The following is a 23,655-nucleotide window of genomic DNA, read 5'->3' as shown; positions in this document are numbered from 1 at the left end:
AGAAAACAACTCTGGTGTCTCTGCCTGAAACACAACAGGAGGAAGGGAATAATGGCTAAGGGTTGACACCCACTTTTGGCAATCTGAAGGTGAGCTTCTTTTATTTTGTTGTAATAAGTAGATCATTTTTTGAATATACAATGAATGGCAGTGGCTCTCAATCCTGGGACATGTTGAGAACAAGATACTACTATGCCAAATATACTACTGGGCCTCCTACTTTCGCCGTAGAGTTACATTTTTCATGTAGTATCCTAACACAACCCTGGTCCTCAGGCTCCAGGAAAAGTGGTGCTTGTCATTGTAGCCAGTTAATCAGAGGCTGATTCACACTAAGGACGACAAGTGAATGCAATTAACTACTGGGTGTGAAAAAAGCTGCTTCTGGACATTAAAGGAAAAGTTTACCCAAAATACAAAAATTACCCCTATTGCAAACTGTCCATCCAGAAAGTTTTGTGTGATTTGGTGAGGTTTCCAGTCTGTCATGACCTTCCCTGTCTCCTGGTACCTTAATAGTGCAATGAAGCTGGATGGGCACTGTTTTGTGAAGCTCAAACGGTCAAAAAATTACACGCCTATGGCAGGAAATCGTTCTCAACAAAACTCTTAGAAGCAGTTCCAAATGAAACTCTGATCAACACTGGCAAACCGTATCTATCTGCCCCTCGAGGCCGATAAATACAATTTACCAGTGTTCCTCAGTGGTAAATGGTTTCCAGCGAAGCTCTTTGCCACTCAGGGCTGTGGATTATATGCCAGGTATTGCTGCCAATGTTTTTGGAAAGAGCTGCGGCGGCTGAGTTTCTCACATGTACATTTTTTTTTTTTTTTAACAACTTGAGTTCCACAAACAAATACGCATCCAGCCACATTGTGCTGGGCTGCCGTAAGATAAGAAGGTTGTGACAGATTGGAAACCTCACCAAATCACATAAAATCTGTCTGGATGGACAGACTGCACTGGGGCTAAATGGGAAAATATCTTTTTCATTATTTTAATTTAGCTCTTCCTGAAATGACAGGACAAAGTAACACCTGTTAGGAAAGCTTTTAGGCCTACCAGGGCCAAGAGTCTCCAGGTTTTAATTACAATACACACCAGAGGATTTTACCGATTGAAGTCAGGTTAACTTGTTAGGTCCAGGTTAGATGGGGTTGGTAGGAAATATTCTTCAAGACACCACCATAAAAAACTCACGCCTTCTGTTCTACATCGTCCACTAGGTGGCGTCCTTCCAGGCAAACTGCAGTACCACCATGCACCGGAGGCAACCCCACACCTGTAAGTCAATTTTAGCTGGTCATTTCCTTCACTGACACTGAGTTGGCAGGTGAAATTGTGTGTCTGAACCTTGAACTTTTAAAATAATAGCATCGAAATTCAACGGTATGACTTTTTTTTTTATTGGTTACAAAGACGTTTAACGTTACTTTTCCTCAGCTCGAGCTCGCTCTAGCTAAATAATATTAGTTAGCTAACATTTTCCAACATGTTTCTAACGTATCCGTCGTTTAAATTGTCTTTTTAGTTCACTGACAAAATTAGATTGGCATTTAAAAGTTGTTAAAGTGTTTTCAGGTTAATTTTAATTAAAGTTGTAGACGCCCTGCTCCTTACATTGCGGTTGTGTGTTGGCTGTCAATCAAGCCGGCAGTTGCAGCTGTTGCCAGTTTAGTCCGTGTGGTTCCCAGCAGACCAGGCAAGCACATTACTCGGGAATTACTCTTACCAGTTCATCTGATTTCAAAGGCGTTTACTCTGCTAAATCAGTGTGAGAGTAGTGAGGCACGTCAGGTTAGTGTTTGTTTTCGGTCTCTCTCATCACTGGAGCATGCCGGTGTTCGTGGAAGATCCCGCTAAGTTCTCCAAGTCCAGACTGAAGTCGGACCTGGTCGCCCACAACGTCTCGCTGCCATCCGCGGAGAGTAAAAAAGAGGTTTACGTGCAGTTGTACCTGAAACACGTGAATCAGAAAAATGCTGCCGATTTCTCCAGCGACGAGGAGGATCATGAACAAGATGCCATCGTGAGTCGAGCAATTGTGAAATTTCGTCAGATTTGTTTTAGAGTCAACTTGGAGATTTGCTGACTCGTGTAACTTCATGCATGTAGACTAACTTGCGCGTCGACTTGATGCACTATCAGCAGTGAATGCAGAGAAAAAATCAATAGCCTCTGCAAGGTGGTTTTGGTAGACCCACTTGGCTACCATGGTCGAATTTGAAATCAGCCACTTTTCACAGACCAAAACAGCGCTGCCCAAAGCGATCATGTAGTGGTGACCATGACCACCAAACTATTGCTTTCATATTGGGTTGAGATCACCAGATATCCCACCAGATATCTTAGCTCGGTGTGGAAACATCAGCCGTGGTGTCTTCAGTGGCACTGAGTTCAGAATGCACCTTTGCAACTGCTGTGAATACATCTGAACTGATACCCTGCAAGGTCAGCAGCTGTGAAGTTGGCCATGCTGGACTGCAGTGTGTGTGTGTGTGTGTGTGTGTGTGTGTGTGTGTGTGAGTGAGGAGCTCAATCTGGGTCACTCACCACCAAGCTGTCCCTCAGCCTGCCTTCACATTTGTTGTCTCATTGACTGCTGAACCACCAGCTGTATAGCTGGTATAGATTTACATGAGACATGTCTGCAGTGAGGGACTGCCTTTACTGTTGCCTGCCTTTCACACCTGTCACATTCATTTATTTGTGGCAGGAGCAGGAGCTCTACCAGCACTTAACGTCTAAAGCTATTTCTGTGTTGTGTCAGGGTGTAAAAGCACCGTCTGTTTGAGCAGATTGTGTTTACTTTGGTTTGGCATAGGTTTCACAACGAAATTAACTGTTTCATCAGGGCAGAATTTCAAAATTAGAATAGGCTGCGAGATTTGCATATTCTTAATTTAGTCTTCTCAGATTGTTCATTGGGTGTCAGGATAGGCATGTGTGAAAGCATGAGACTTTGACCTTGATTAGGTGAAAATTTTAGTTGTCCATCATATGCCTATGAAATCGTTGGCAGTCAAGTACTCCCAAAGCTATGGGTTGATTAATTGATTAGTTTATTGAGAAATATAATCACTGTATGGTTTTAGCAGAGACACTTAGATTAGTGTCTGTGGTTTCAGTCATTTATCAAATAAAATTCCCAAACAATTACCGATAATGGCTTCACTAGGATGACTAAGATGCTGAGATTTGCTTAGGTTTCCCTATTTATATCACAAGAAAAAATAATGTAATAAATATAATGTAATAAAATAATTTTTGTGTGTGTGGCTGCTGCTCAGACTAAGAAAGCAATTTGAAGACATTACTTTCAGCTCTGATAGTTTCCCATGAGCATTTTGTCAGTTTTTGAAACTGTATTGGCAAAAATGATGATTAATAAAAAACAATTGATAGATTAGTAGACAGTGAAAATAATCATTAGCTGCAATCTTACATTCAAGCCACAGTTTTTCATGTTTCAAGCATTTGTCAGTGGTATTCCCTTAAACAAAGACATTTATCAGTTTAAGTAATTTTTTTTCTGTTTTGAAAAGGACAAAGAAGAGCATGCCAAGGATCCACAGATGTTGGACCTCGCTGATCTGACTGATGATGACTTGAAGGCCATGCTGCTCAAACATGGGGTTAAAGCTGGACCCATTGTTGGTAAGCTTTCTCAGAGTATCATTTGTTAGGTTAACAATAATGAACTGAAGAAATGTAATATTAACCAAAATTATCGTGTAGCAAATACTACTAATAATGCATAAGATCATATTTGTACGCCAGGTATTTTGCAGGTCTATCAATCCTTGTTGAGGTAAATAACAAAATGTAACCTCTTGAGATGGATAAATTGCTGTTATCACAAATACAGTTTTTATTATTTAGTTTTCATTGTTAATTAAATGTATAGCATCATGCCTAATGTCCGCTTTTAGTCTGGATAGTAGGGTCTGTTCCGCTTGTTTTGCCTTTTCAGATGTGCTTGTAGTAGCCTCTGGAGGACTATCTACAAAAGGTTGAGGGTTGTGTCCGTGTGTATGTGTGTGCTAGGTTCCACCAGGGCTCTGTATGAGAGGAAACTTAAGAAACTACTTGAGCCTGATGCCCAGCACAAACCAAATGGGACAGGGGATGGTGCCCTCTACTCTGACAGTGAAGAAGAGGAGGAGGACAGGGAAGAAGAAGAGGAGGAGGAGTTGGGTATGATCATTAATATTGTAGGTTGTCTTTGTGTCAAGAATCCAGACCATCATCAGATAATCACTAGCATCTGCATTGTATTATTTTGCTATGACTTGTACAGATTCAGAACAAGTAAGACAAGAAAGAGCTGCACAGTTGGAAGAGGCCCAGCAAGAAATCAGCCAGGTGAGTTAAAAGTTACTGACATCGCCTGTATTTAAAAAACTGCATTTCTTGAACTGGCTAAAATTATTTACATATATTACATATTAGGTTTTGCACATTTATAGGCCTTGTATTTATTGTCTTACTTTATAACTATGGCCCATTACTGGCTAGATGGAAAAGTCATCCTTGCAGTGCCACTTAGTGGTCATAGATTGTAACTGCAAACTCAGGCCTCAGAGGACAGTGCCCAATCTGTGAAATAGTGCTTGTATCTTAAAGTGTTGTTTTTAACCTTTCACAGGCAGAGTTGTGTTTGCAGAATGGTGATTATGTTTACCCCCAGTGCTTTTTAATGTCCTCAAGACTGGTAAATCCAACAGATTCTCTCACTGTTTGTACAGAATTTTTTTTAGATTTGACTTCTCTGAAACTTACCTGTGTTTTGTGTGTTTGACCGGATTGCCACTGGCCTCGTCTAGCGTGCCTGTGCCTCTAGACACTGGGAACCAAGGCCCAAGAGGAATGCAGGGAATGTGGTAGAGTTGTCATCAGAGTGGAGTCGGTCTCAGTGCTCACAAATTCCCATTGAGCTTAGTCGAACATCCTCTCTAGATGAACCCACAGGATTAGGATCAAGGGTATGCAGCTCTTATTCCACCCTTCTTAAATCCTAAGTAGTCTAGTTCTTAGATGGACAGAGTACTACAAATTGACTTTTTTGGTGTAAGGATTGGGTGGTAATTACTTTAAACTCTTTTAAAACTAACCCCGCAGGTTCCACCTGTGTCTCAGTCAGACATCATCCATGTTCCCACCTCATCCTCCTCCCGGACCTTCAGCATCACTCAGATGGTTGAAGAGGGAAGCTTGGGCCTGTAGTCCACGTTTTTAAAAATTACAATTTAATTCCAGTGGGTATTGTGTGTAGTGCTGACTGAGTGCGCACATTTTCACTCCAACAACAGATGGAGAGCCAGAGCTTGCTCTCTTCTAGTACAGACAGGGAGAGAGAATTGAATGGGAGCATTGTGGAGGAACATTGGTCACGGGCCAACAGGGTCAGTATCACTCCCATCATTCAGTCATATATTTACTTCTAGCTCAAACTTTGGTGGTTAAAGAGTTGGAGAGTTTCACAGGGCACAGTCTGCTTTGTTGTATTTGGTTGCACATGGTGTTGGAGGAGATGGAGAATACAGGATTGCAGCATGTCATGTTTGATGCATCTCATTTTCTTAGCTGGACATGCTGAAGAGGGACAAGTGTACCATGAAGAACCAATCCCTGTACTATACTCCTAAGGCTTCCCCGTATGAACTGGCAGTGAAGGCAGATACATCTCCTTGCAGACTTGATTTATTTTCTTGTCATTGTTCTTTCTTTCTTATCACTTCTCATTCTTATCATTTAATGGGGGCATGTACAAAGTCTACAGGACACACACTGTTTGGTGGCTAATGTATAACTGTTTTAGTGTGTCACTTTTACTATACCAAATCCAAAGCAGAAAACTTAACAACCTCAGTATTTCAGCCCCTGCTCAACATAATAGGCTGCCTGGGAAATTGTTATAAGTCACCATATTGTCTTTGGAATTACAACAATAATGTTTGTGTATGTGTTCATTGATCATTAGGTGAACTGTCACCCTTTTTTTGCTTTTCCACCTGACTGGCTGGGCTTCTGTTTCCGTGGGACACTAGTGACTGGCAGCTGGGAAGTTTTTCTGTCTTGTCTGCTGCAGATTGTTGTTAATTTACACTTTTCTCTCTAGCTTACTCAGGAGCCAGTGACAGATATTCCCCAGGAGATACTTCCAGATTCTGAGCCCACACCCACAGGCATCCAGTAAGCACAACCAACAGCATTACACTGCAGCAATGATAAATTGTCAGCCATTGTTAGGATGGCGGTTGAATTACAGTCATTTATTTTCACCACAGAACAAGAAAACAAGACAGTTTATTCCAAAAAAAAAAAAAAAAAAAATTAAAATCAACACTGAGCAAAGTACTATATGAAAGAAGTGCAAGAGCAAACTGTATAGCAGTAGCAGCATAAGAAATTAGGCACATTCAGTGTGACCAACTGTGTGATGTACAGAAAGGTGACAAGTTACAGGGAAAAACCAACATAAAGAGCTGCTAGCTTCAGTGTGCCTTGGCATAGATTACATAAGTCTTTGGAAGTCTACTAGAGGGATGGAACACACCAAGGGGACAAGGAAATCCAAAGCATGCCACGAGAATTTTTTTGGGAGAATGGTGTTCATCCCTCCAGTAGAGTTCCAAAAACTTGTAGAATCTATGCCAAGGCATATTGAAGCAGTTTTGGCAGCTCATGATGGCCCAACACCTTACTAAGACACTTTATGATGTTGTTTTTTTTCTTTGTCAGGCATCTGTATTTAGCAATACATTCAACCTTTTGTATTCCAGTGTTACCCGTCGGAGGCCTATCAAGGGTGCAGCAGGGAGACCTATCCAGTACAAATACCCAGACACTCCTGTGAGTCCAATGACCCGGGAGAGACAGGAGGTGGAGCGCCGCCTTGTACCCATCTATATCCAGATTTTAGTCTTCCTCATTGTGGCATGCCTCCTCTACCTCATTTATGCCTATGTGGAGGACAACTCATTCAATCCATTTGTGGCGTTGCTGGACAGTCTGAACCAGGAGTCAGGCAGCGAGGAGGGGCACTTGCTTCAGGCTGAGACACAGGACACACCAGTGCTGGACACTCTCACTGGACAGGAGTAACTCTAGTTAATATTATCTCTCTACATTGGCATACAGTTGAGAGGTAATTGAAAATTGATTCAAATTTGTTAAAGCTTTTACCAAGCCAGGATGATGACCTTATATGTGGGGGGGTTCAGGGAAACCTGTGTTGATTGTGTTATGTGTCTGAGGGAGCACACCAGAAAATTCACCTTAACATTTTCATAACTTCTGTATGTGTTAGAAACACACACCTGTTCACAAGATGCAGTCAAGCCTTGACAGAATTTCAATTTCATAAGATTTTCTAAAATTTATTATTAAAAAAATATCCATGCTGTTTTTCTATTTCTAAATCCACATTGTCAGGAGTGATGGTGCCATTTCAACACTGTATATATTTGTATTGTCTTTTTTGGTTTTGTTTTTTAATGTTTGGACCATGTTTCAATAAAGGATATGTTGCTTCGTATAGGTCTTTTTTTTTTTTTTTTTACACATAGAGGTACCTAGAGTACATAGAGGACCACTGATTTTCCATGCAGCTATGTTTGCTTAATTATACAATTGCACAGGGAAAATTGAAAGTGCATATTGTCATTTTCAGATCTGGTGAACCAACTGACTTAATGTTTCCAATTAATGCCAGTGTTTTGACATTTCCAAAGTACTGTGAATCAGCCTGTGGTGAAATATGACACACACACACACACACACACACACACACACACACACACACACACACACACACACACACACACACACACACACACACACACACACACACACACACACACACACAGAAAACTGTCATTTAGCACAATTTTGTAGGCGGGTTTGGAGAAGTCTCCCAAATAGTAATTAAAAGAATGAAGCTTGCAGAAAGCCAGACATCCTGTAGGTTTTTGTGACATTGCCTGCTTCAGGCCAGCAGGGGGCTCTCACACGCATACTTCAATCTATCCCCCCTCATTTACATTGAGCGAGCTCTGTCAGCACATGAACGAACATGACAGACCGTGGACCTAAATTCAGAATAGCAAAGTTTCTCAAGATTATTATTTGCACTGTATTATTTATCACCCTGGTGTTATTTACAATAGCCTCGGTGAGAACACTTTCACTGGACGTGAATATCGGACTTCAGCTTGCACAGTGGGAAAAGGTAAACAACATCGCGCCTGACATAAACCAGCGTCAGAGAGAGGAGCTCCTCGCTAATTTCAAAGGTGATGTCTTTAGGTTGCATTCCGAGTGGCTTCCTCCATAAATGCCAAGGTTACGACCAGTCGGCACAACGCAGTATTTGCTGACAAGCAGTGCACGTCTCTCCTGTTTCTCCATGCAGAGGCTATCCGGATCCCCACCGTGTCATCCACAAACACAGACATCAACACCACCGCGCTGCTTGAATTTCACAAGCTCTTACGGAAAGGTACGTGCCCCAGGTGACACAAACAAACAGCCGATAAGTTATGAGGCACAGAATTGTATTTTTTGTTTAGAAAGGGCGCTAGCTGCCACGAAGCGAGGTGCACCGCTTTGTGGGTGATAACAGACCGATAACATTAGCTACTCATTACACTAAGCGGTGTGCTGGTGCTCGTGAAGAGTAGCGACACGGTGTGGATGCTCTGTGACACGTGCGACTGTACCCCGCGCGCGTGCACGTGTCCCAAAACTTTTCATTGTTTCATTGTTCAAGTGTTAGGCCTTTCCCTTCCTCTGTTTCTCCCTGGCTACTTTGAACTGTGTACTATTGTGTTGAACCTCATGACCCCCCATGAACATTTTGGAGAATTTGCTGATTCAACTTAAGCATCATAAAAACAGCCAGCTGATCAGAGCACACCACCAGCTGACCTCTATATTCTGTGAAACAAGCTTTTCCAGAATTACTCCATGATAGAAGCTGTCATCAGCTGTCTTGTGATCTAACTGTAGCTGAAATGCCTAAAGTGTTGAACTGAATTGCTGAAATACTCAGAAAGTAGCCTTACATTGAGCCAAAGTAAGCGATCACGTGCACTTGTTCCTGTGTCAGCCTTCCCAACAGTTTTCTCGTCAAGTCTGGTTCATCATGAGGTGGTGGCTGACTATAGCCACCTGTTTTGGGTGCCGGGCACCCAGCCTGCCCTGGCACCTTACATGCTGCTGGCCCACATCGATGTAGTGCCTGCCTCAGAGTCTGACGGCTGGGAGGCTCCACCATTTTCTGCCAAGGAGATAGATGGCTTCATTTATGGCAGAGGCACCATTGATGACAAGCAGTCTGTAATGGTGAGAGATGATGTGATGTTTTGAGTGATCTTGCCACTTAAAGAGTTATGTTACATATTTGACAAATACATGAACATCTATGCCAGTATTACTAAAATGCCTTTCTCTTCCTCCAGGGGATTCTCCAGGCCCTGGAGTACTTACTCGCAAAAGGCTATGCACCACGCAGAGGGTTTTACATTGGACTTGGACATGATGAAGAAGTACCCTATCTAATTATGACATAATCACACTAATTTCCCATTTGCTTTATATCTGACATTGCAAATGTAAATGAGAACTGATTTGAACGTATGTGTCTGTGTGCATATACATTTTGTTAAAGGTCAGTGGTTTCCAGGGGGCCATGAACATAGTGCGTGTGCTGAAGCAGCGTGGCGTGCGACTGGCATTCGTCCTGGACGAGGGCCTGGCTGTACTGGATGGAATCATCAGCGGTCTTGAGGGACCCGCTGCTCTGTGAGAACCCTACACCGCCGTTGTCGAGTGTAACGCCGCTCAGTGCCAGCTTTAGACATTTTCACTACTCTGATCAGTTTTGAGCTGTTAAAGAATAACCCATCTGGCTAACCCTCAACACATCCAACAACCTGAAAGCACTCTTTCCCTGCCACCATGATGTTTTGAGAAATAGCGCCTGTTAGCAAACAGATACATGGCTCTAAAATATATAGGAAAATTGGGGCTGTGTGTTTATGTTTTGTAGGATTGGAATAAGTGAGAAGGGCCAGGCTACACTGAAGCTGAGTGTGTTGATGACCCCTGGTCACTCCTCCATGCCGCCCAGGGAGAGCAGCATTGGTATACTGGCTGCAGCCATTAAAAGGTGAGAGGAGAAATTTGTCTCATTCGAAGCTTTTCTTGCACTTTGTACTTTAGTCTACTGGAACTAACCTCATTTAAATTTATGTGTAAGGTAATCTCATAACTCTCCCTTGTGTTGTCCCACACTGTTTCTTCAGGCTGGAGGAGAACCCCATGCCAAGGCTGTTTGGTTATGGGCCTGAACGCGGGACCTTTGAACACCTGGCTCATAAGGTAGGACACCGGCGAGCAATTTTAACATCTGATGCGAAAATGATAGTGAATAAGACACTCTTGTGGTAGAAAGGTAAAATGGTAATGAGTCTATTACTTTTTCTAAAATTACTATTTTACCTTTCTACCCTGAGAGTGCCTTGGTCACCATCATTTTTGCATCAGTTTTGTCACCCCCATACCAAAGAACACCTTGTTGGATTTATTCATCTTCCAAAGAAGACATGCTCCTCTCACTACTACTGTACTGACTACTGTATTTGGAAAAAACCTTATAGATATCTGCACTGGCATTTACACATTACAATGATAATTGTAATGTGAGTAGTCAGAATAACAAAGATCTTCAGCTACAAACTGACCATAAAGAGTGATGATTAAAGATATCTACTGTTTAGTTTTGAATAGTTGAAGTATCTAGAGTGACATCACAGATATTGTCATTCAGATTATTATTGTCAGACATGCTTGAGGAAGCGGCTAGGACTGTGAGCCTCCAAACCACACGTGCTTCCCATAACTTCTGACGTACAAGTAACACTTAATTGCAATTGAAATTTAACAGCTTGCAAGTAATTTGACAAATTATAGTTCTGACCAGAGAAAATGAGAATAAGAAATATCTCCCTGAGAATATCACCAGGCACTCCTTCAAATTCATTTGAAGATATCTCTAACTTGATTTTGCAAAACTAATTCAAATTTTACCAGTCATGTGATTAGATTAGATCTGAAATTAGTGTTTTGCCTAATTTGACTAAAGTTTTTTTTTTTTTTTTTTTTTTTTTTTTATAATTGATTTCTGACCTTACAGTTCAAGCTTCCATTGAAGTTCATAATGTCCAATCTGTGGCTGTTTTCTCCACTCCTTGGCAGGTAATTATGTCCCATAATTAGCCTGTTTTCTTCTGCGACCTTTTGAATCAATAGATATACATTTCTTGTGTTTTAGGGTAATGGAAAGAAGACCAGACACCAATGCTTTTGTAAGGACGACCACAGCTGTCACTATGTTTAACTCAGGAGTCAAGGTATAGCAAACAATGCTGAAAAAAAAAAGTAATTTACAGCAAATGATAATGTGCTTACGCAATTACATTCGCTTTGAAAATAAAGACCCTAATTATCTAGTTTGTTGCAGGTGAATGTTATCCCCCCTCTTGCTGAAGCTTATGTAAATCTACGCATCCATTCAGCACAGTCATTACAAGAGGTGTGTTCAGCAATTCTGGTCTGCTTTCTGGTAAATTACAAATTTTTCACCATGAATATCCCAAGGTGAACAAGATCTGTGTTGCCTTGCTGTCTAGGTCCTGGATCTGGTCCAGTCTACAATAGGGGACCAGCGTGTGAAGATAGAGCTGGTTGATGGTTTTGACCCTCTGCCGATCAGCTCCTATGATGAAAAGTCATTTGGCTTCCAGATCATTAAGAAAACTGTGCTAGACCTATTTCCAGAAGTCACAGTTGCCCCAGGTAAGACAGCAAATAAAAGTGGTAGCATACAAATGTCAGCTTACGCACGTCATGAAATTTTTGCTTCTTCGCCCGAAGAATAAAACAGAATATTAAACTTAAATATGACCTCTGAGTCTGACATGTGCTTACATTTGCATGTATAGGGGTATTTAAATTTAACATTTTAGTCATGGAAAGTCATGGAAAAGTCAGGGAATTTGACTTTTTAGGGTACCCTGAGATGTTGTTCTTTCTGTACCTGAAGGATTTTCATGTGTTGAATGTTCAGGTATCACTGTTGGTAACACAGACAGCCGCCACTTCAAAGAGCTGACCAATGCTACCTATCGCTTCGCCCCAACCTGGTTTAAACCAGGTGATCCTCAGAGGTAAGAATCTCTAATTTGATATTTAACACTGAATAGATATTATTTGACCAGGCTTGTTGCAGCATTACAATGAATCCTGCATGCTGTGTAATCACCTAGCAGACTGTGAGGGAGACCAAACAAAAGACAGCTTTCTGTTGTGGGTCACAAGACCACCAACCACCTCACAGCCTTGTGATCCACCCATGTGACCCTGTTGTGCTGTTTAGAGTTTAAGCACCCCTGAATAAATAAAAGACTTGTATGTTACACAACTAGTGTTCCCCAGTCCAGCTTTTTTTTTGTTGTGGTATGTAGCTCTTGTTTGCAGGAAAAATAAGACGGTGGATATCAGGAAAAAATATGCTTGTCTTTTCTTTTTCTTAGGTTCCATGGCATCAATGAAAGGATTTCTAAAAAGAACTATGAGGAACTGGTAGTGTTTTACTTCCATCTGATTCAAAACTGCGACACTGAGAAGCTCCCTGATCCACACAGCTCTGTCCATGAGCTCTGAGGGAAAGGTAGTATTGGTGACAAGTGCAATCTTAACCAGGGTTACTTGGTAGTAGCTAGTAATCTTATTTTCCACACATAAGGAAAGAAGGCAATCAATGATTTCACTCGTTTTTACAAACAGAATATTTGTATGATGGGGCCAGAAAGTGCAGTTCTGCAGTGCGTTTTTTTTTTTTTTTCCAGTCTTTTATAATTAACATGCTAATTTAGCTTTGCAGTGTGTGGGGAAACTAGGCACCAGTAACTACTGTATGTGGACCTACTATTTGTAATATATAATGACATGATTTTGGTTTTGTGACAGACAATGATAAAATAAATGATAAATGTTTTACATATCAGAAAAACGTCAGTGAAGTGGTTGTCAAACATTTTCTGCTTTATTTATTACAGTTATTACTTGATATTGCCTATGACAAATGATAAGAGTCTATTATAATATTGATACTTGAAATCATCTGTGTTACTGAAAAATACAATTATATATAATAAATTGTAATTATATACTTTGCATAGTCAGATTGTCCACCTGTTGTGCTATTTCTCCTTTTGCTTTTTTGCATACAGGATAAAATTACAAAATAAAATACTGCACTTTCCCTGACAACCACTGAGGTCATGACAGTGAATCCTGAATTGTAAAGGTCATTTGAATTTGCACACTAGAGCATGCATTGACATGCTGAAAAAAATGTTTTAATGAGATGCTTTACTTTCATGCACCAAATGCATTTTTAACACTGAACACAGCACACAGTATGAATTCTTCAAATTGACATTTTTTTTAAATAAATGAAGATGTATTTTCCACATAGCTGTGTACAACAAGTGCGTTATTCATTAGAGAATAATGCAGTAATGTTGAGATTAAAATAAATATGTCACAAAAGAAAAAATGTAAAAAATGTTTTTGTTTGTTTGGTTATGCACATTGCTCTCTCTCTCTCTCTCTCTCTCTCTCTCTCTCTAATGTAATTATATGTGAGTCTTTAGGCCCAGTGACAGCATTTGCAGCTTTCTTTAAACACCAGTCCATATTGGCATCTCAGGATCCAAGTCATGCCGTAGTTACAATTATAAAAGAAGGCGGAGGCAACTTGAAAGGCATACTGGCCATTTGGCTTTCCAGCACAGAAGTTATTGTCAGGTATCCCATTAGAGGCAGCAGTGGTGGTGGTTTTGACTCCAGCTGTGGTTTCTGGTTGGTTGGTGTCTTCAGGCAGAGTCACTTGATTTGGAGTGGTCGCACATGGAGGGGAGGGGCAGTCTGTGGGAATAAGAGTCAGCTTTAAATGCTGTGAAAATGGCAGCTTAAGGGGACCAAAGGAGAAGAATTAAGAGTAGGTTCATTAAGTTAATAAATTCATTGGTTCAAAATTTCACCACCTTGAAAATAGGGTAGGATAGGCTTGGCATCTCTGGCAATGTTTTGGTTTACCTCAAGCCTGAGGAGGTTTTGTATGTGGGTGGGAGGGGAGACCGAGATTTATCTTTAATATTCTGTAAAACCCCTGACACACTAAGCAGACAGCCTGCTATTGGCCCTCATTGGGCCTGCTGCATCCGACTCCAAGTCGGTGGTTAAATAAATGACGGAGGCCATCAGAATCAGAGCTTTGTGACTGGCAGTTCAGCCTAAGCAAATGAGGGAACTTTTTATTTTATTTGATTGTATCTTTTTATTCTGTATAGCTCTTTGAATTGTGTATGTGTGTGAAATGTTCCATATAAATTAAACTTAGGCCTTGCTTTGCTGGTGGTAGTAAACAAACCCTCTTCCACAACCGCATGGGCTGACAACAGCAGTGGCAGTTGCAACACCTCATCAGATATGTCCCAGATTATAAGGAAACTCTCTGAACAGATACAGACTGGCAAAAAGAAAATAGCAAATTACTTTCAAATTACTGCTGTCTCCTCTTTGCAATGACAGTTATTTTAGCTCACAGAGACACAGAACATGTTTGGATGTCGGCTGTCAGCTGTATTCTGTGCAATGCGAAGTACAGGACAGGCTTAACACTTCTAGTAGTGTTTTGGTTTACCTGAAGTCAGAAGAGAGTTTGAATGAACATGGAGACCTGGAGGAATAAGAGTCAACTTTAAATAGTCTATAAATAGCAATTAAAGGTAAGCAAATATAAAGAATTAAAGGTGTTAAAGGTATAAAGATGATTAATTGAAAGAATATCCCGTATTTCTTGCTGTATTCTTTGGTGTCTCAGGCAGCCTGTTGTTTTACCTGAAGCCAGAAGAGATTTCAGGTAGCTGATGAGGGGGTAGCTGCCCTGACCACAGGACATTCCAGAAAAATCATCCAGGTCCAGAGCCCAGATGAAGGCTCCTCCAAACCTATTGTTCTTTAGATAACTGGCCTGTGTGAATGAAGAAGAAAGAACTATAATAGTTCCTTCCATGTCTATGTACTGTTTAATTGTACTTGTGTACAACTGATCATCTTTCAAAGGATTTGCTAAGCCATAGTTTTAGAAACAGATTACTACCTTAATCTCAAAGCTGTCCTCATTGTCATATCCAGCCCATTCTTTTCCTTTGGTGGCATATGGAATGTATTTATTGTCATCCCAATGGACGCTGGCCCCATGAAGAAAAGTGCAGATCTAAAACAAGGGGTCAAATTTCACATTTTCATCCTACGCATTAAAATAACCAGAAAGCTGTAAAATACATTAAATGTGTTTTCTACAAATTCTCTTAAAAGCTTTTCTGAAAGGCCTTTGGACTTTAGATACATAGCTGACAATTGCACCTCATAATGAGACAGGAAGCCAGCCTCACGGGTGAAACGTCCTGCAGTCGCAGGGCCGTTTGCTGGCGCTCCAATCTCATTGGAATCAGAAGAGAGCCTAAATGTTTGCCCAAATGCAGCAAACCCCAAGTTCAGCTTTTCTGCAGGTGCTCCTTGGTCTCGCCAATACTTCATGGCAAAGTTCTGAAATGTGGAAAAAATAAGAGAAGGAATGCAAGGAGAGAGTAACATGTCTCTAAACTGAAAGACAGTCATGCAAACATGAATCCTTGAACTCACTGTATTTAAGTGAATTTGATCTCCAGTGTCACTGGATCCCTTATACAAGGGGCTGTGATGTCCTGTGACACTCTGACAGGTGCGATGAAAGTCATATGTCATGACATTAATGAAATCCAGGTATCTGATAAAATGGAAATGAGATCATTTTCGCAAACACGTAACAAGTGCACACATAACAAGTAGTCTTGGCAATGGTATGGAGAGTAAAATTTTAGATATACTTAGCAATCTCTGCAATTTCATAAGCTGCATCAATGACTTCCTTCTCTGCAGCCACAGCAGCAGTGACCATCAGTCTGGGGTGGCCAATTGCTTTTCCCTCAGCCTCAAGGGCTTCTAGGAGTTCCTGTACAACAGAGAAGAATGGGTTCTCTCCGTCTCTCGTTTATACTATATACATCTCTGATCGCAACTATCCTACGAGAATAATTCTGCATCTGACCTTGCATAAGAGCGTGAATCTCTGCTTGTCCTCTGGAGGACTTCCTCTTGCTCCAGGGTATTCCCAGTCCAGGTCTAATCCATCAAAGCCATGTTCTCTCAGCAGGTTGATAGAGGACTGGATGAACTTCTCTCTGTTGGCTTTGGTTGACACCATGTTTGTGAATCTGGTGAGCATTCAAGAAAAGGGTTCTCAATGGGACATATTGATTTGAAATGTTTTTCATCACTATGTTGTATGTCAAAAAAAAAAAAAAAAAAGTAAAACATCTCACTCGTGGGTGCCAAAGGCCCAGCCGCCGACCGACAACAGTGTTTTGAGATTAGGATTCCTGTGGGAACATTCGGTTGCAAGGTTGATCATTTCCCTTAACATTTCCTTATAAATGAAACATACCAAAATTTTGGTGGTTAAGGACTGACCTGTTTTTGAGTGCATTAAAGGACTGATAGAATGCCTCATCGTTCTCCTCGACAGGGACCAGCTCACTGGCATCATTAACTGCAGCAAAGGCGTAGATCAGGTGTGTGCACAGGTTTGGATCAATATTTGAAGGCACAAACTTCCCCTCTCCAGGTCTGTGTTGGGCCCAGTTAGTGAAGTAACACCCCAGTCTGGAGGAAGATGCTGAAACATAGAAGAATGAAGGTCTTTATTTGTCTTTGAAGAACACCAGGTTGTGATTGCATATGGATCTTCAGTTTAGATAGAGATAGATAGATAGATACTTTATTCATCCCGCAGGAAATTCGCATTTTTTCAGCAGTATCCACAGATTACAGATTAAATAAATAAAAAAAAAAAAATAAAGAAAAATAAAGAATAAGATCTAAATACAACCCAGTGTGCAAAACGCAATGTGCAACAAAAAAAAAACAGAAAAAAACGTGTGCATGGGTGTATAAAATGTGCATAGAGGTAGGTCAATGTGCAATGTTTACAGCTTGTAGACTCACCCAAGCTGCCAAGGGTTAAACAGAGACCTTCAAAATCAGGAAGTTTAAATTAAAAATCAAACTCAAGATAAAAAAAAAGAACAAAAAAATATTTAATATAAAATATATTATTCAGTATCATAATCCAAGGTAGTTTACCTGCAGCTAGAAGTAGCTTGCTCATGGTGTTATGTCTGAAATGTCGAACAGAGGAAACATTTTTGTTTCTCATGAAAAACATACACAAAGCATGATAATCAATAATTAGGAATCATGTGAGTCTAAGATGTCAAGAACCTGTTGCTACATCCATCTAAGTTAAAAAAAAAAAAAGAAAAGAAAAAAAGTCACACAAAGTGCATAACTTATCAAAGAAATCTTGTTGGTCTTTTCCAAGTGTCATGACAGTCATGTTAGTATCTACTGTATGTCCTCATATTAACTGAGTTCAGGTTGCTCAGGAAATTTAGCTCTGACATTAACAATTTATCAGTATTATATATCACTTAAGTATTATTACTATGCTGATATTTTGCTTAAGCATAGGGAAAACTACAAATTCTTAATCTATTTAGGCCTAAGTAAATGTAGCTCACGTAAAATGTACTGTAAAAGTTACTGAGCAACCATATTGTTAGAAATAATCTTTTCCATACAATTTTAAAAGGATGAGAGGACAAACAAAATTCCTTAGACTGGATACTTGGAAGTTCCAGTATGAAGTGCACAATCAAAGAAAAATAAAAGCTCGATTACTGTCCTCTTTACTGACGGCTCACAGCGAATGACTTCCGATCTGGGCCTTTTACAATGAAACAGTTTGACACTGTTTTATGCTCTCATTGAAATATGATTTAAAATCTGGTGAAGTAGTACAACATTTATGTAAAAACATACTTGAGTAGAAGTAAAATTACTGTGTTTAACAAATACTTACTAAGGCACGCCTGCTGTTTAAATGTAAATTAGAAATGAGTAGGCTAATGTACTTACATTTTGCATCTTAAAACAACAGCACACCAACTCCATTTCCAAGAAATGATGACTCAAGAACCAGAACGATGCAATAACAAGAAGATGAAAATACAGGAGCTCTCCATTATATTTTTACTGGGCCTAAGTTGTCTTTCCCTGTGCTGTACCCTTACTGGATCAGACACCAAAACCTTTACAGAGCTTTTAAAAAGATAAAGTTCCTATACTTCCCAAAAGCAGTTTCTGTTGATCTTACCTTTCCACTCTTCACTCACCTGCGAGTCCACCAAATGATCATTGAGTTGGGCGTCGTCACTTTCTATACAGTGCAATTAAATCTTCAGAATGGAATCTAAACAATGGACAATTACATATTTGAACACTGTATTCTGACAACCTGTTCTGGGCCCCTAATGCACGTAGAGCTGTTCTTTGTCAGGATTTACAGACCCTGTTTTGATCACGAATGCTAGAACCTGTACTGGTTTATTGTACTTCAGTTAGTATAATGCATGATGACATGACGTGATTCATTACACTGTGGGCCAACATTCAACGGCATACAATTTTTAATAGCAAGCTGACTCATTAATTAAATTTTTAGTTAAAATCAGAACCACTGGTGTCTCTGTTAATACTCAGCTTATGGCATGCCATTGAAATTACAGTTAAATGATGAATCCTGACAGAATAGTCGAGCAAGAGAACAAATTACATTATATACTGTCTTTTTTTCTATTACAGGAACAAAACTCCTTTAGAAACCAACTAATGTGTTTTCAACAGCTTATTATTCATGTCACAGTGTGCTCTACTACAGTCTACAGGCTGTTTTCCTTGTTTAATGTCATACTTGCCAACAATAGGTTCTGTAGTAGTCTGGACTGTATATACATACAGTAAGTGCGCATATAGATATTCATAAGGTAGCCTCAGGGTGTGACTGAAGATAGAGATAGTTCATGCACAATGTTCACCTGTGGCTGTAATGCTAGTGAACAGAAAGAACTGATGGTAAATGCTATGAGTTTTTAGTTGAATTAAAGTGCTGTTCTCTTAGCCATATACATAACATACACTATATTACCAAAAGTATTCGCTCACCCATTCAAATGATCAGAATCAGGTGTCCTAATCACTTGGCCTAGCCACAGGTGTATAAAATCAAGCACTCAGGCATGCAGACTGTGAAACAAGACATTTGTGAAAGAATGGGCCGCTCTCAGGAGCTCAGTGAATTCCAGCGTGGAACTGTCATAGGATGCCACCTGTGCAACAAATCCAGTCGTGAAATTTCCTCGCTCCTAAATATTCCACAGTCAACTGTCAGCTCTATTATAACAAAATGGAAGCGTTTGGGAACAACAGCAACTCAGCCACGAAGTGGTAGGCCACGTAAAGTGACGGAGAGGGGTCAGCGGATGCTGAAGCGCATAGTGCAAAGAGGTCGCCGACTTTCTGCACAGTCAATTGCTACAGAGCTACAAACTTCATGTGACCTTCAGATTAGCCCAAGTACAGTACGCAGAGAGCTTCATGGAATGGGTTTCCATGGCCGAGCAGCTGCAGCCAAGCCACACATCACCAAGTGCAATGCAAAGCGTCGGATGCAATGGTGTAAAGCACGCCGCCACTGGCCTCTAGAGCAGTGGAGACGCGTTCTCTGGAGTGATGAATCACGCTTTTCCATCTGGCAATCTGATGGACGAGTCTGGGTTTGGAGGTTGCCAGGAGAACGGTACATTTCAGACTGCATTGTGCCGACTGTGAAATTTGGTGGAGGAGGAATTATGGTGTGGGGTTGTTTTTCAGGAGCTGGGCTTGGCCCCTTAGTTCCAGTGAAAGGAACTTTGAATGCTTCAGGATACCAAAACATTTTGGACAATTCCATGCTCCCAACCTTGTGGGAACAGTTTGGAGCGGGCCCCTTCCTCTTCCAACATGACTGTGCACCAGTGCACAAAGCAAGGTCCATAAAGACATGGATGACAGAGTCTGGTGTGGATGAACTTGACTGGCCTGCACAGAGTCCTGACCTGAACCCGATAGAACACCTTTGGGATGAATTAGAGCGGAGACTGAGAGCCAGGCCTTCTCGACCAACATCAGTGTGTGACCTCACCAATGCGCTTTTGGAAGAATGGTCAAAAATTCCTATAAACACTCTCCTCAACCTTGTGGACAGTCTTCCCAGAAGAGTTGAAGCTGTAATAGCTGCAAAAGGTGGACCGACATCATATTGAACTCTATGGGTTAGGAATGGGATGGCACTTCAGTTCATAGTATGAGTAAAGGCAGGTGAGCGAATACTTTTGGTAATATAGTGTACATACCAGGAGTCTGAGACGGCATTGTACCATTGTGACATTGTCAATCAAATATACTGTTTTGTAAGGAGACAGGTAAGCCAGTAAATTGAGTCAGACGCTGCCTCTCAGGTGGGCAGAGTGAAAATTGGGTTGAGTCTACAATGCCCACTCCTGCCCACTTCTAGATCCAGGCCTGCTGTTGTTGCTCATTAAATGTTTAGAAATTACATGGCTCCTTGCCACTGTTCAGCATTTGTCTAAGGAAGGTCTGAGGACCGAAATGTCACATCAATAAATACTTTATGCAAGTTATTCAGTGTGCGGGATTCCTCCTCCTTTTATAATGGAAAGGAAAAGAAAAAGCTGAATTTCACCAAATGAGAGACTGAAACAATGGTTCAGTGAGATAGAGCTATTTTATTTGCAAGCCTTAGCATTGCCATTGCCAGCAAGATAAAATATGTTCAAGGGCAAAAAGTGATTGAAGTCATTAATTCAGTCAGTTGTGTGCTTTGGACCATGAAGGAAGTGAAAAAGAAATTGCATGACCACAAACGTGAGGTGAAGCAGCACCTCAGTGTGCCACAGTGTATAAGAGATAGAGAGCTGCTGGAGGAGAGGGGACCTTGCCTCTTCAGTAGATGTGCTCTCATCTGTCAGCAAGCTCTACCTATTTTTAATCCTACAGCCTGCATACCTCTTAGTAGGTTGTAATTCCTATTAATATACCGGAAATTTCCACTGCCATTGGTAGGCCTATATTGCTGAGAAAAAACATATCACCATTCCAGTTTTTCCCAAAATAGGTGCAACAAAATAAATAAGTTGGTTAATGTATAGATAATTCACCTAAATAAATCTATGCAGCAATAGAGATTTATTTAGGTCAATAGCGAGAGAGAGTGAGTGATTATATGGTTTATTTGTGTATCACTACTATATGGGCTGATTTGTCATTCTTTTTGGTGAAAGCTAATTCTTGGTGTTTCTCTGTCATTCATGCTGGCTCTGGCAGTGGAGCTGTTTATTTGGACTTGTGCTTCGGCAGGAGAAGGGGCATCGACAGGGGAGAGAAACAAGACCAGCCTATCTCTCTGATCTCTGCAGGTGAATCATTGCATTGAATCTCTGGCCAGGTGATTCTTTTCTTCTCAGTTGCCCGGGGGCACAACACTGGCCAGTTCCTCCTAGCAGGATCAAGGTGTGATCCTTCCTCTTCTTCTTCACCTCTACTCTTTTCCTGCTGGAAAGATGTGTTTCCAAAAGGCTGATCCTGATGTCAAAGGATATCAGCCATGTGAAACTTCTCCAACCCAGGCTGAGTTATTGTAATTATCTCTGTAAATACATATTACAAACTTCATTCAAACACAACTGTGCAACTGCCACCCAGGCATGAGGCGTGCAATATGCAAATATGAACTGAGACAGAGCAGCAGAACTAGTTAGACAAACACAGACATCATCATCAGACATCAAACCTAAATCCTTCACTGTGAACTAAATTCTCTCTGCTCTGTTACAACTCCTGATGTTTTATGCCTTTTCTTCTTCTAGATAGTGAAGAGCCCTGGTCACACCCATCCAGATTGGAAAATCCTGTATAAAATCCTGTAGAGGTCCAAAAATTACACTTTCAACACATTAACGAACGCAAACAAAGCAGATTATGCCCATGTATTGTTTTGTGTGTTTATGTAAAATTATTTGTTAAAGTACTATTGGATTTTTCCTTCCTTGAACAAGGTTACTATGTGGAAGTTACCAGCAGATACCAGACAGACTTTCCAACTCAAACCGGAAAATAACAAGAAAAGAGCCCTTTAATTCCCTCAAAAAATGGCCTGGGTGCTTTGTTGCTTGTTATATTGACATAGTCAGCTAGGGTGTATGAACTCAAGTGTTATTGTGAGATGGGTTTTGACGCGCTATGGAAGAAATTTGAAGAGGTATAAATTCAGTATTCTGGATTACCAGCCCACAGGAGCAGAGAGCATCTAATGAGGACATTTCACCAACATACAAACACCAAAATGAATCTGACTGGCCCACAACAGAGTTATCAACAAGGTAAAAAGTTGTCAAGCTTCATGCAGCAATGTCAACACCATAGCATGTAAAAATAATTTAAAAAAAAAACAAAAAAAAAACACCCAGAAAACTTTGCACTAATTATGCAGCACGTTATGGTCACTGTTGACTTGAGTTTGCTTATTTTTCTGTCTCGCCCTTCCTCTCCCCTTTCCCTTATTTTCTTTGGTTGGCCTATGCTGATACCACACCTAAGAGGGTGTTGACTAATCAGCACAGATGCACGTGTGAGTGACAAGAAAAAGGCAAATTAAGGGCGTGGTGGGAGAGAAATAAGGGGAAGCATGCCACGTGTAATAGCTATTATTACAGGAGTGTGATTCAGTGTAGGATAATTTTTCCCTGAGCTGTAATCTCTGTAATCTCTTAGGGTGTGATTTCTGACTTTCTTAACTGATGGATAGATCATGCATTTTTCATCATCCTTGTCAGTGAATGGGTGTGATAATTGCTTCACTGCTCTCTGGAGATGACCACATAGCTGGGACCAGTTAGTGTCTTGAATCAAGAATGAATTTGTGTAAGACATACTGGAAGATAAATAGAAACAATAAGAGACACAAACAGCAGCCACCTGAGATGCAGTACGTTGTCCAAGTCGCTCTCATGCACACTTGTACATGTGGCTCTGATGCCATTCTCTAGTTATGCTAAGCCACAGTAGCAGAGCTAAGGTATGTCCAAGTTTAGGTTTATTTAGAGCAGAAAATCACCTGATTACAGCCTGAAAGGGCTTTACAAGCTCACAAGTTTACACCAGACTTAATCCTCATAGTGGGCAAGAAAAACCCCACAGATAATGGCGAAAAAGGGAAGAAATTTAGAGCAGAACCACAGAGAGGGCACCTACTCCTGGCCAGACAAGAGTGCAATAGGTGCTGACCCAGTAGCCTAAGCTAATTTTCAAGAGCAATACTGTCAAATTTAAAAAGAAAACACACAAGCAGACATAGTAAAGAACAACAGGCAGCAAGGGGACCTCAACCAAGGCAGGTGACAAAGGTTTTTTGCTGCACTGCTCTGTTCAGCTCAGATGCTGTGTGTGTGGCTGTTCACCCAAACGCTCTCTGTCTTCTCATGATCCTGGACCTGAAAATGTGTTGGTGCTCTTCGGCTGAG

At 40.8% G+C, this 23,655-nt stretch overlaps 3 protein-coding genes across 4 annotated transcripts; 2 read left to right on the top strand and 1 right to left on the bottom strand.

The window, feature by feature from the left end:
- The first annotated feature begins 1,284 nt into the window (after positions 1–1,284).
- Positions 1,285–7,541, top strand: lemd1 (LEM domain containing 1). 2 transcript variants are annotated; one of them, XM_030054863.1, is made up of 11 exons: positions 1,285–1,390; positions 3,547–3,658; positions 4,049–4,198; positions 4,302–4,366; positions 4,650–4,715; positions 4,828–4,986; positions 5,123–5,209; positions 5,314–5,406; positions 5,588–5,677; positions 6,123–6,196; positions 6,787–7,541. In XM_030054863.1, the coding sequence occupies exons 2-11, from the start codon at positions 3,577–3,579 to the stop codon at positions 7,106–7,108; spliced, it is 1,188 nt and encodes a 395-aa protein (XP_029910723.1). In that variant the 5' UTR covers positions 1,285–1,390; positions 3,547–3,576; the 3' UTR covers positions 7,109–7,541. The 2 variants fall into 2 exon arrangements, with proteins under 2 accessions (XP_029910723.1, XP_029910722.1); XM_030054862.1 differs by lacking the exon at positions 1,285–1,390 and adding an exon at positions 1,433–2,030.
- A 486-nt stretch (positions 7,542–8,027) lies between these two features.
- Positions 8,028–13,084, top strand: pm20d1.2 (peptidase M20 domain containing 1, tandem duplicate 2). Its single transcript, XM_030056813.1, has 13 exons — positions 8,028–8,298; positions 8,418–8,504; positions 9,114–9,349; positions 9,466–9,552; positions 9,675–9,808; positions 10,056–10,175; positions 10,312–10,387; positions 11,202–11,263; positions 11,340–11,418; positions 11,529–11,600; positions 11,698–11,863; positions 12,135–12,234; positions 12,601–13,084. The coding sequence occupies exons 1-13, from the start codon at positions 8,079–8,081 to the stop codon at positions 12,728–12,730; spliced, it is 1,569 nt and encodes a 522-aa protein (XP_029912673.1). The 5' UTR covers positions 8,028–8,078; the 3' UTR covers positions 12,731–13,084.
- Positions 13,085–13,721: 637 nt separating this feature from the next.
- Positions 13,722–17,345, bottom strand: LOC115361412 (acidic mammalian chitinase-like). The gene is made up of 11 exons (XM_030054779.1): positions 17,321–17,345; positions 17,183–17,209; positions 16,649–16,853; positions 16,501–16,557; positions 16,227–16,392; positions 16,006–16,130; positions 15,782–15,905; positions 15,503–15,685; positions 15,237–15,353; positions 14,975–15,107; positions 13,722–13,999 (listed from the first exon to the last, which is right to left on the bottom strand). The coding sequence occupies exons 1-11, from the start codon at positions 17,343–17,345 to the stop codon at positions 13,722–13,724; spliced, it is 1,440 nt and encodes a 479-aa protein (XP_029910639.1).
- Between the last annotated feature and the right edge of the window lie 6,310 nt (positions 17,346–23,655).

This window comes from Myripristis murdjan, chromosome 7 (genome assembly GCF_902150065.1).
Source record: "Myripristis murdjan chromosome 7, fMyrMur1.1, whole genome shotgun sequence".
In the NCBI taxonomy this organism is placed as follows: domain Eukaryota; kingdom Metazoa; phylum Chordata; class Actinopteri; order Holocentriformes; family Holocentridae; genus Myripristis; species Myripristis murdjan.
This window is presented reverse-complemented; position numbering and strand designations above follow the sequence as displayed.